A 12,470-nucleotide genomic window follows, 5' to 3' on the forward strand; every position below is an offset into this window, starting at 1 on the left:
ATTTATTTCAGTTCATCTTCTTTAATTTCTTAATTTCCTCAGATAATCCTTTCTTTTGGTAATAGTCTCCAGAGAATATTTATTAATTAAAAAATTGAACAGTAGTAATTAGAGTGTTAAATATAGTTTAGTAGGTGAAGTTATAATCCTGTTTTAAAACTAGAAAAAATTTAAATTTTAAAATGCATAAATAGGCACTTTACCTGACCCAGTTATCAAAGAAGAATCTGAGAAGCAACTGGTCAACCTCATAAGCAGATTGTTGAATTCTGTCAGTGGTTCTGAGATTTATTTGGTGGCAAAGTGCTGTATCAGAGTATTCTTTGGGGAACATCATGTGGAACAATAACAATGATGATGGTGATGACATAGTTACTACCTAAGCACTACAGTATCTCATTTAATATGCACCTCTATGAGATTTAGACATAGTTATCTCCATTTTGCAGAAGAAGAAACTGAGGCTTTTATGAGTAGGAAATTTACCCAGAGTAATAGGGGGAACTGGTACTCCATCCCAGACCTGAGCTCCTACACATTGCTACCATACTGACCTATTTAGTTCCATTATGACTAGAATACCTTTCTAGCTGACAGTGATTAAATTACTCATTTGCAGTATGTGTATAGCCAGGGGCATACGTACTCAGGAAGACAAAAAAAAACAAAACAAAACAAAACAAAACAAAACAAAAAAAGCCTCTTGAATGAAACATAATCAGCTATGTGAGTTTTCACAGTAATATTTATTTTCTCTATTTATTTATTTTCACCTGCCAACATTCCTAGAAGACAAGTAATGATAGGCACCAAGATTTAAGTATAATTTATGGGAGCAGCACATAAAATTAAAAAATTTTACCTATGAATATAATAGTTTCTTTTTTTAATATTTTTTTTTATTTATTTATGACACAGAGAGAGAGGCAGAGACACAGGCAGAGGGAGAAGCAGGCTCCATGCACCGGGAGCCCGATGTGGGATTCGATCCCGGGTCTCCAGGATCACGCCCTGGGCCAAAGGCAGGCGCCAAACCGCTGCGCCACCCAGGGATCCCAATAGTTTCTTTTTATTGCTCTTTATCTAGTCATAGAACTGGAACATCAGTCTTTTGAGGAAACATCTGAAACCCAGAGTTTAGGGTTATTCTCCTTTTATCACCATCATCATCCTAAGTATTAGTTTGAAAATCTAGTTTCATTGTATATTGTTAATCATGCATTCAGATTTACTGATTTATTTGAGCTTCCACAAATGTGTGTGTCAGTTCATGCGTATAGCATATGTTCCAGGGAACTCTGCTTCAAGCATGGTTTCCCTGTAATGGGTAATGCAAGTCTAGAGAGTTAAGCTACCAAATAGGAGTCCTCTGTACTGAAGCCAGAATTACATCTTCTCATTCATGAAATTGTTAATGAATCTCTTTTGCTCCATTGATTAACCTCTCCCACGTTGGGTTGTCAGGAGTACCATGTTAAGTGCCCAAGGAAACTGCTTTCTGGCAGTTGGTCTTTCAAGACAGGATTGATTAAATTTACCTTTGGCCTTCTATGCAAAGTGATCTGACTCAGACCTAGGAAATCTCAGTGGGTGTGTAGTTTCAGTAGTGGCTTTGTTGGTGGGTGTTCATTTGATGAAGTTGAAAGAATTTTGCCATTTAGGGTTCCTGTGTTTTATGACATTTTCTTAAAGAGAAGATGAGAGGTGTAATTTAAAGAATCATTTAAAGTATTTTTAGAGAGGTAATACATGATTATATTAAAAATACAGATGAATTAATACAAAGCACATAAAAATTACCTATAATTCTACCCAAGTTTTCTAGGTAGTGGTTGGTGGTGGGATTATAGGGGGATTTAATTTTCTTTCCATCCGCTTCTTTGTATTTGTGTGTACACGTTTTTTTTTTTTTCCTTTTCCAGTGAACACACACACACATACACACACATACAAACAAACCTTTCTTTTTTTATAAGCATAGCATCATGATTACTATCTATTTTATTTTATTTTATTTTATTTTATTTTATTTTATTTTATTTTATTTTATTTTATTTTATTTTATTTTATTTTTTTAAAGATTTTTTATTTATTTATTCATAGAGATGCAGAGAGAGAGAAAGGCAGAGACACAGGCAGAGGGAGAAACAGGCTCCATGCAGAGAGCCTGACGTGTGACTCGATCCAGGGTCTCCAGGATCACGCCCTGGGCTGCAGGTGGCGCTAAACCGCTGTGCCACCGGGGCTGCCCTATCTTTTTATTTTAAAAAGATTTATTTACTTCTTTATTTTAGAGAGAGAGAGAGAGAGGGCGAGCAAGGAGAGGGACAGAAGGAGAGGGAGGGAGAGAATCTCATGCAGACTCTCTGCTGAGCACAGATCCTGATGTGAGGCTTGCTCCCAGGTCCCTGAGATCATGACCTGACCCCAAATCAAGAGTTGACCGCTTAATTGACTGAGCCACCAGGCACCCCATGATTACTGTCTTATATCAGCTTTTTTCACCTAACATGTCACAGACTTCTTTCCATGGTAGTAAATGTAGGTTTTCATTATACTTTTCCATGACTGCATTATATATTATTCTGTGATGTGCTATAATGCTGTTACTTTCTGAATGAGATCTACATTGTTTAGTTTTTCATTTTTCATGGTTGGCAAATGTTCACATTTTTTTGTAGTTCTCCTTTCTTCTCTAAATTCTTAAGTAGTAGAATCATTGGATAAAAGGCTCGAATATTTTGTGTGACAATTCTTTTTTTTTAATTGAAGAACAGTTGCCTTTAATATTGTATTAATTTTAGGTGTACAACATAGTGATTGGATATTTCTGTACATTAGAACATGGTCACCACATTCAATCTAGTTACCATCTGTCATGTGTAGTTATTTCAATATTATTGACTTATTCCCTATATTGTATAATTACATATCAGTGTCTTGTTTATTTTATAGTGGGAAGATTGTAACTTCTTAATTGTCAAAAATCTTTAAAAATTACAATATTGGGAAATAACTATAGCTACATTTGCCTATATGCCAGGAATGGGGCTAATAATAATAAGCCTTTTGTGCACATATCATTTCTTTAAGAATCAGAACCACTCTCTAGGGGAGGTGATAGTTATTTTATGGAAGACAAGGTAAGAGGTTCAGAGGAATTACCTCACTTGCCCAGATTTACACGGCTAGAAAATGGCAGTACATGGATTCAAACACAGGTCTCTCTGATTCCAAATTCTGTATTACTTTTCATCTTAATACAGAGGAAGTACATGTTCACTATAGAAAACTTAAGCAATATAGAGAAAAAGCCACCCTATAATTACATAATCTAGAAATAAACACTTAAGATACTGCTCCAAGTGCATCTTTTTTTTTTTTTTTTTTGGTCCCTATGCATCTATTGTGCCTTCTTACATTGAGGGAAAAAAAAGTCTGAAAGGGCTACTTATCTAGTATTTGTTGGTTTTTATGATGTCTAGAACAATCTCACTTAAGGCTGTCATTAGTAAATATTGATCTTTTATTGGACTCCCTGTTTTAAGATCTGATAGTCACTAGAAGCTTCATCATATTTTTTGTAAAAGGGCTTTAACTTTGTACATCTTTTTTGAGCTTAAGAAAATAATTGTGTGATGGAATTAATAAACTTGATCCAATTACAGTGAAATCTAGGTGCTTTTTTTTTTTTTTAAATTGAGAAACTGTTTTCTGAGGAGGCCGAAAATTGTGTTAGGGGTTTGTTAATAGAAAAGGTAGATTTTACAGAAATTAACACTCAAAAAGCTGTTGCAAGGATGTAGCAAAAGAAGTCGTGAAATCTTAGGCAGAATGCATTTTAAGAGTCTTAGGTGTGTGATATATCAACACCGAGCAAGTTGCTTGTTACAATTATCTTGGTTCACATTGTTTTGATGGTGGAGAAGAGAAGAACCCCACTTTTTTTTTTTGGTTAAATAAGTTTGAATTGATACATACATAATAAAATAGTAGAATGAAACATATTTTGGATTTCCAGTTTTCCAAAAAATCCCACAAACTCAGAGATGGCAATGTCCTTCTCTCTTTAAAAAAAAAATAAGAAAGAAAGAGAGAAAGAAAACACCAAAAAGATGGCTGGAGATAAGGAATGGCAACAGTTTGAAGCCTGTTAAGAGAAGCTGGTGTGCTGAGCTTGGGCAGTGGAACCTGACTCCGCCCCTTATTGGTCCTGTGAACTTCCTAGGGCTCCACAACTTCTCTGAGCATGAGTTTCTTTGTATGTCAACAGGGATGGGAGCTGGGGAAGTAGGATGTACAATGCAGGCATCTAGTGAAGATTAGAGATGCTATGAAGTGTCTTGCACAGTGTCAGGCACATAATAATAGGTGCTTCTTAGATAGCAGATAACCTGATAACATTTTTCTCATTAATGAGCCTAAATATATTTTCTTGCTTCCTACATTTACCTGCCCATTTTGAAGTTTTTACTTTTCTTTTTAGAAAGATTGTGTTTATTTATTTGAGAGAGAGAGAGAGAGCCAGCCAGCTGGAGCTAGCAGGAATGAGGCGGGAAGGGCAGAAGGGACTCCCCACTGAGTAGGGATGCCAACTTGGGGCTCTCTCCTAGGACTCTGGGACGGTGAGCTGAGCTGAAGGCAGATGCTTAACCGAGGGAGCTACCCAGGCGCCCCAAGTTTTTACTCTTAATAATGACTGGGTGACTAGTCATTTCACTGGTGTTTTTCAGTGTCCTAAATAATAACATTGTTATTATTTTTTTTCAGTGTCCTAACTTTAAATGAAGGGTTGGGAAGAGAGGAATTTTAAATCTCTGGGCTCTGAAATTCTGTCTCTGGTTAGGTCAGGTCTTGGGCTCCGCCCGGGATTACTGATGCTAGGGCGCATTCTAGTGGCCAAATGGAGGAAGGGGCTGATGAATGCTAAGCTCTGTACGTTGCTAAAACCAGTCCCAAATGCATTGATAACATCCAGTTATTCAGAGGTCATAGGATATTGTTATTCTCGTTGGTTATAACTCACTTGAGACAGTTTTGAGGATTTTAAAGAATTCTCACTATCTCTTGGAAGTGTAGCCCATAATGTTCACATAATGTTCCTTTATTTGGAGACCTAACAGATGGAGTCAAGCTGGATCTTACTGAAATCCACCCCAGCACAGGCTCTGGAATCTGATTACTAGGGTTCACATGCTGCCTCCATCTCTCACTAGCTGTGTACGCCTGGGCTAGTTTACTTTTCTAGACAGCAATAACTGGGTAATTGCAAGGTTTAACGAGATGATCCATATGAAGCATTTAGTTTAGTGCCTTGGCACATGGTAAGTGCTTAGTCAATGTTAGCCAGGATCATTATTATTCTTGTTATTATTTCGGTGTCCTATTGTCATATTTGGATAACTGTCCAGTGTTGTTATTGGTTTTTAAAATCTAGATATACACATAGTTTCTTTTAATAGTTAAATTAGGTATATTATCTATAATGCCATTTACTCCTGATAGAAATTAATATATAAGAAGAAAGTTTCTTCCTCCTCCTCTTCTTGGTAGAGAGGGGGTGGGAGGGATAGATGCCACACCAACCATTAGCACATCTGAAAACAGGAGCCATCACAGAGGTGCCAGGTATGCTAGGAACCCAGGGTCAGAAGGTGCTCATCAGCCTGCCACACCAGGGGAAGACTTCCCATGTATTTAGGAGTCCTCTCTTTCCCATTCTTACATGATAGAAAAACTCTGTTTCCTTATGCCAACTGATGTGGTTTGGAGCAGAGTCCATAAGCCACCAGTCAAGAAGGAATTCTTGAGACATTTTCAGTGCAAAAAGTGTTTTTATTATAGCATGAGAACAGGACCCCTGGGCAGAAAGATCTGCCCACCCCCTCCACCCCCCTCCCCACCCCCTGAGGAATGATTGATTGATTAGATACTTTGGAATTGGGAGAGATAAAGATAAAGGAAGTCTCTCTTTTTTTAAAATAAATTTATTTTTTATCGGTGTTCAATTTGCCAACATATAGAATAACACCCAGTGCTCATCCCGTCAAGTGCCCATCTCAGTGCCTGTCACCCAGTCACCGCCACCCCCCGCCCACCTCCCCTTCCACCACCCCTTGTTCATTTCCCAGAGTTAGGAGTCTTTCATGTTCTCTCTCCCTTTCTGATATTTCCCACTCATTTTTTCTCTAAAGGAAGTTTCCAAGAGGATTTTTTATATGCTAAAGACTTATAGGATGCTAGAGGCCTAGTTATTGTGGAGCTCAGGTTGTTTTTCCTTCTAGCAAAGTACTGAGACAGTTGGGAGTTCCTGGAGGACTGTCTTACTCTGTCGGTCTCAGGTATCTGAGTCTATGGGCTTCAGGTTATAAATAAACTTGATTTTACCTACATTTCTTTCTTCCATTGTTCCCCATATCACCAACCATAACTCTTTTCTCCTTTAGATTGTAAATCTGTTGCTGGAAAATAATATGAGCTAAAAGGGAAAACACATTTGTTTTTTCCAAGTAGAAAAGCATCCATTTTCTCTAAATGCGTGTGTATGTCTGTGTGTGTGTGTCTGTGTGTATAAGTTACTGTGTCTCCACAGAAGATTGAAAATAGGCTCTGTGTTACCTGTTTGCCTGGAAGCAGCATGGTCCGTGAAGATCTTGTCTGGGCTGTGGGGCATTTTGATCTGCCGTCCACTTCTTCTTCCATTCATTGTGTGGCCGTGGCCCAGTATACCAGTTAGGGCTCTTGGTTGCAGGCAGCAGAACCAGCTCAGGGAGATTAAACCAAAAAGGCATTGATTGGAATTATGCTGGGAATCTCAGCCTCCTAGAGAAGTCTGGAGAAGGAGGCCTAAAAAATGAACAGGATCCAGAGGAGATGATATCTTGGCAGAGTCCAGGCAGTGAAATGCAGCCACACCACTTCCAACAGAGGGAATTCAATACAAGGGATTTGTTACAGAGATGGCCAAAAAGGAAGACAGCAACACTGAAGAAACCAGAATATTATGGAGGAAACAAGCGCCTGCCTTTAGGAAAGGTAGAAAGTGAGGTTATCAGAATCTGGGGCCTGGAACACAGGGAGCCAGGCTGGTATTGGATCTGAAGGGAATGCTGCCCAGCTGGTGTGTGCACTTGGGGGCTGTGGAGTCAAGACCAGGCGGCTGGGCGGCTCCTGTCTTCTGCTGCTGAAGCTTTGCTGGCCCCCACACAGAAGCCCCTTTTCCTTCCTCTGGCCTCCTCTGGTCACTCTGGTTGTGTTCTGTGCCTCCTATGTTTTGAACGGACAGCGAGCACCAGCTGCAAATGTCCTCTGCAGACCCTGGCCCCAGCACGAGAGGGTTGACTTGCTGCAGAGAGAAAGTAGGAAATGACTCGCATGTGCAGGGTCTGAGGCAGCAGGAAATACAGCCAAAGACACAGTGCAGAACTTGCTGGTTTACTTTGCTGGCCACCACCGCCCATACGCATAGGACCCACCATCACGAAAGAGTTGTGAATGAGATTGTCTCATGTGGGATGCCAGAGTCCATGAACCCTGCACAAGGTACAGATGTGGCAGTCAGGGTCCCCTCTTAATCCCCGGGGCTGTGGACAAGGTCTACAGTGGTCAAAGCCTCTGGTGGTCACTTCTGTTGATTGGCAAAGTCCAGGTCACATGTCTGTAACCCAGCTGACCCTGTGGCATCCAGGGAATGCTCACAGGGTGCTGGATCCACCTGAAAGAGAAGGGATTTTAGGGGCTGACCACCTGTACCCCTGCCCCCCACAAAAAAGAAAGGTCTAAAAAATTATTCAACTTTTTTTAGTTTCTCGATCTGTTAAATGGGGTTTGCTATTATTACCTTCACAGGCTGTGTTGGGAATTAAATGATAAACAATGGTGACTTCACATGGTAGGTGCTTAAAAATTCTTACTCTGTTTCATGGGGGATTGCACTATAGATTGAAACTAATCACCTGGCAAAAAGGCTTTAACTGTAGTTGAAAAGTTATTTGTCAAGTGGAAGAAAAAGCACAAAGAGTCATGCCAGGCCTCCTGGGCACCTTTTTGAGTGCCTCCTGAGTGCCTTTGTTTTGGCTTGGGAGGAGTTTCTTCCGGAATTTGAATCCTATGGGTTGAAGTTTCTCTCTCTCTCTTTCTTTTCCCTTCCCTTCCCTTCCCTTCCCTTCCCTTCCCTTCCCTTTCTTCTTTTTTTTCTTTTCTTTTCCTTTCTATCTTTTCTCCTTCCTTTCCTTTCCTTTCCTTTTCTTTTCTTTCCTTTTCTTTTTTCTTTTCTTTTCTTTTCTTTTCTTTCTTTTCTTTTCTTTTCTTTTCTTTTCTTTTCTTTTCTTTTCTTTTCTTTTCTTTTCTTCCTCCCTCCCTCCCTCCCTCCCTCCCTCTTTCTTTCTTTCTCTTTCTTTCTTTCTTTCTTTCTTTCTTTCTTTCTTTCTTTCTTTCTTTCTTTCTTTCTTTCTTTCTTTCTTTCTTTCTTTCTTTCTTTCTTTCTTTCTTTCTTTCTTTCTTTCTCTCATTTATTCATGAGAGACAGAGAGAGGCAGAGACACAGGCAGAGGGAGAAGCAGCCTCCCTGCAGGGAGCCCGATGTGGGACTTGATCTCAGGACTCCACGATCACGCCCTGAGCCAAAGGCAGATGCTCAACTGCAGAGCCACCCAGGTGCCCCCAAGGTTTCGAATTTTCCTTAGCAATTTCCAATACTCGGAGAAGGTTTTTTTACCCCTCCTGTGGGGTGTGTGTGTGCGTGTGCGTGTGTGTCACAGTTCTACAGACCGCTGCTTTAGAAATGTGCTTCCTCCTCTTACTCTCTCAGCAGATGCACTTTCCTCCTAAGCTCTGCTGAGATTCATAAACTTCAGAGTGACAGGTTTTCGTGTTTCTGGGTGTGTAAGGTGGAATGCGTTCCTTTGGCTCACAGCTCTGTTTTCCCTACAGGCTATCCTCTTCACGCCCCTGAAGCCTACTTTCCTTATTTCAAAAAGCATAACGTGACTGCAGTTGTGAGACTGAACAAAAAGATTTACGAGGCCAAGCGCTTCATAGATGCCGGCTTTGAGCACTATGACCTCTTCTTCATAGACGGCAGCACGCCCAGCGACAACATCGTGCGCAGGTTCCTGAACATCTGTGAGAACACGGACGGGGCGATCGCTGTCCACTGCAAAGGTGCGTCTGGCCTGGTGGCCCCTGCGCCTCCACAAGGGGAGGTGGGGGCTGCAAGCAGTCAGGCATGCAAGACAAAACCAGTTAGTGTTTTCAGAAGAATACCAGTGGTTTTTTGTTTGTTTGTTTTTGTTTTTGTTTTTGTTTTTGTTTGCTTGGGAAAACCAGAACACAAACCCATTTAAATAACCCCTTTCCTAAGGAAAAGTTTGCTTAGATATGGATAATTGGTGGAGGTATGGTTTTCCTGGCCTTATGTGACCACGCTCCTGCTCACCACCAGCAGGCCCCACGGTGAGGGAAGTCACAGTGCCTACGTGCCCTTGACAAGAGGCAAGGGTTGTTAGTGTTTGATTGATTGTTTTTTCTTTCTTTTTCTTCTAGAATTGCCTACCTCCTTTCTACCCTCCTCCACCCTTCTCATATTTGATGCTCCCATTATACGACCCAGCTGTCTGGAGTCCCATTTTGCTCTCTGCTCCCCCTTTCCCCTTCCTAGTCTTTTGCATGATGAACCAGTGTCTTCCCTGCCCATTGCCAGTGGACAGCAGCATCTTTGGGTCATCGGCTAGTAGCTAGCTCACTGCAGATGCTGTTACTGCTTCTTTTGAGGGATCTTGGTTATGTAAAGATTTGGTTATGTAAATAAATCTCTGCTCTCTAGGGGTGGGTACTTTCTGGGGCAGGGTTCTTTCAGGTTATAGGAGCACTAAGGTTGCCAGATTCAGCAAACGAAAATACAGGATGCCTAGTTAAATTTGAATTTTTGAGAAACGATGAATACTTTCTGAGTACGTTTTAGAGATGTCACAGAACATACATCCTGCATTTTATCCGGCAGCCTTGTGTTGGCTACTCAGAAAATGTGAAATAACATTTTCTCGGAGCCTGGTTGTTAGACTTGAGGAGGATCATACTGCATTTTAGATTTTCCAGCGTGGTGGGAGGTATTATACCGGGGTCTCTGATTCCAGTGACAGGGGACAGCGCTTTGGCCACCCTGGGATAGAGTCTAGTTCCTCACATGCAGCGGTTCAGAAGGCCGCTGGGTGGTGCTGCTCTCACGACTGTGAGCCTGAGAACCAGTTTGTGTGGCGTTTATGCTAATTGTCTAGTAGGTGTTGGGGATTGTGCTGTTCTTTTCAAGTGCCTAGTGCTGCTGTAACTGACTTATTCAGACAAGCATGGCTTTGGTTCTGACAGAAATTAAAATACCATTTTGTAGGCCTTTGTTTCTATGTTTAAGATTTGAGTAGGTGGAGGTACTTGGCTGACATGTGAGCGGCAACGGGAAGCTGTGTTTTGCCAGAGACCCGGAGAGATGGAAATGTGCATGCGGCCCCCTTTTGGATGAGGGCTCCTTGAGGGCTTCTCACCCACATCCACAGAGCCTCTGCCCCTCCTCTTCCCACTTCTTAGCAGGATGGGGCGCTGACCTGCAGGACGTCCCATCTCTCCGATGGGTGGGGATGGGGGGTCTGCTAGGAAGGTGTCTTGTTCACTCATCATGGCAGAGTGCTTTCAGTTCTAATCGGGTCACAGTGGGGGAGTGGAGAGCCCGCTCGCCCTGGATGTGGTCCACTTGCACTCTAACTTTGCCTTTCCAGCTCATTCTGTTAAAGATTGCCCAGGCCCGAGAAAAAGCCTGCATTTCACACGTTTCAAATATCAGTGGAACTTGAGAGCTAATGGGAATAGAGCAGCTACCAACATTTAGTAGGAGATATTTATGTGTTCTTTCTCAAAGTTTATTTTTGTGTCATAAAATTTAGCACTTTTCCTCGGATGAATTTGGCCTTATTTCCTAGTCAATTAATTTTATGATTACCAAGTCATAGAGCTTTTTATCTGTGTGCCATGTCTTGGACTGACAAAGTCATGGAAGAAAAAATGCAAAACTGTCTTTAAAACTCAGTATCTTTCTCTACTTTTTAAATTGAAGTATAGTTGATTCAGTGTTATATTAGTTTCAGGCATACAATATAGTGATTGGACAGTTTATACATTATGCTGTGCTCACCATACGTGTAGCTACCATCTCTTACCACACAACACTATTACAATACCATTGACTATATTCCATGTGCTGGACCTTTCATCCCTGTGACTTATTCATTCCATAACTGGAAGCTTGTGCCTCCCACTCCCCTTCACCCACTTTGCCCCTCCCTTCATTCCCCTTTGCTTCTGCATTTGCAGATCTGTTTCTGCTTTTTTGTTTGTTTTGTATTTGGATTCCACATATAATTGAAATTGTACGTTATTTGTCTTTCCATCTGACTTATTTCACTTAGCATAATACTCTCCAGGTCCATCCATACTGTTGCAAATGGCAAAACCTCATTCTTTTTAATGGCTGAGTAATATTACATTGCCTGTGTGTATATATGTAGATATATATGTATATATATGATACATATATATATATCATATATATGATACATATATATATATCATATATATATATCTAGAGAGAGAGACATCTTCCTTATCCATTCACCTATCGATGATGTTTAGGCTGCTTCCATGTCTTGGCTATTGTAAATAATGCTACAAGAAACAGAAGTGCATATACTTTTTGAATTAGTGTTTTCATTTTCCTTTGGGTATCAGCATCTCTCTTGATAACATTTCTCATCTAAAATTATAAAAATGAAACTCTTTGATGTTCAACATTCTTATTACAGGTATTCTCTGTATTATATCCTAGATTTGTGAATGTTAACATTTAAAAAAATACAGTATGGGTGTGTAAGTTGTGTATATGTGTGTGTTGTGTATGTGTGTGTATTTTATGCTGCAGAGGTTTATATATTTTAATTTAAAATCAGAACTCTTAGCACTGAGGTGCGTTCTTGTATGGGAAGGTCACATTTACATGTGGTGACATCTTTTGGATAATGTTATTTCATTTGCTTCCACTTGTACACACATGTAGGACTCCTTTCTAAAGATTACACCTTTGGTTTAATTACAGCTGTATTGCTTTTAATAGCATACTTATCTACTATAGGCCTGTTAATTATTTTGACATCTGCCCTAATTAAGTCAGTTTAGTTTTCTGGGAATTGAAGCAGCACTGAGCATTTTAACTGAAGTAGAAGGAGGAGGGAGAGAGAATCTTATTCTATGTCACATGAACTTCAGTAGCTGCTAGAAAGGGAATGAATATGTCATGCCTCCACATAAAGTGCTATATAGAGAGACAAACTAGAAATTGATTTACTGGGAATGTGTGAAATCTTACCAATGATCCAGTACCTATAGTCCACCTTCTGGTTGATAAAATGGATGGCTATGAGCTTTTGAAA

General features: G+C 40.4%; 1 protein-coding gene across 12 annotated transcripts in view; it reads left to right on the forward strand.

Annotated features, from left to right (window-relative positions):
- CDC14A (cell division cycle 14A) overlaps positions 1-12,470 on the forward strand; it is a 250,286-nt gene that overhangs the window by 108,239 nt on the left and 129,577 nt on the right. For all 12 annotated transcript variants that reach the window (XR_013384557.1, XM_077905614.1, XM_077905615.1 and 9 more), the window contains one exon: positions 8,932-9,162. Coding sequence is in view for 11 of the 12 variants with exons in the window: in XM_077905614.1 (XP_077761740.1) it covers positions 8,932-9,162 (231 nt within the window). In the remaining variant the exon portion in view is untranslated. The remainder of the gene's footprint in view (positions 1-8,931; positions 9,163-12,470) is intronic.

The sequence above is a fragment of the Canis aureus genome, chromosome 8 (genome assembly GCF_053574225.1).
Source record: "Canis aureus isolate CA01 chromosome 8, VMU_Caureus_v.1.0, whole genome shotgun sequence".
In the NCBI taxonomy this organism is placed as follows: domain Eukaryota; kingdom Metazoa; phylum Chordata; class Mammalia; order Carnivora; family Canidae; genus Canis; species Canis aureus.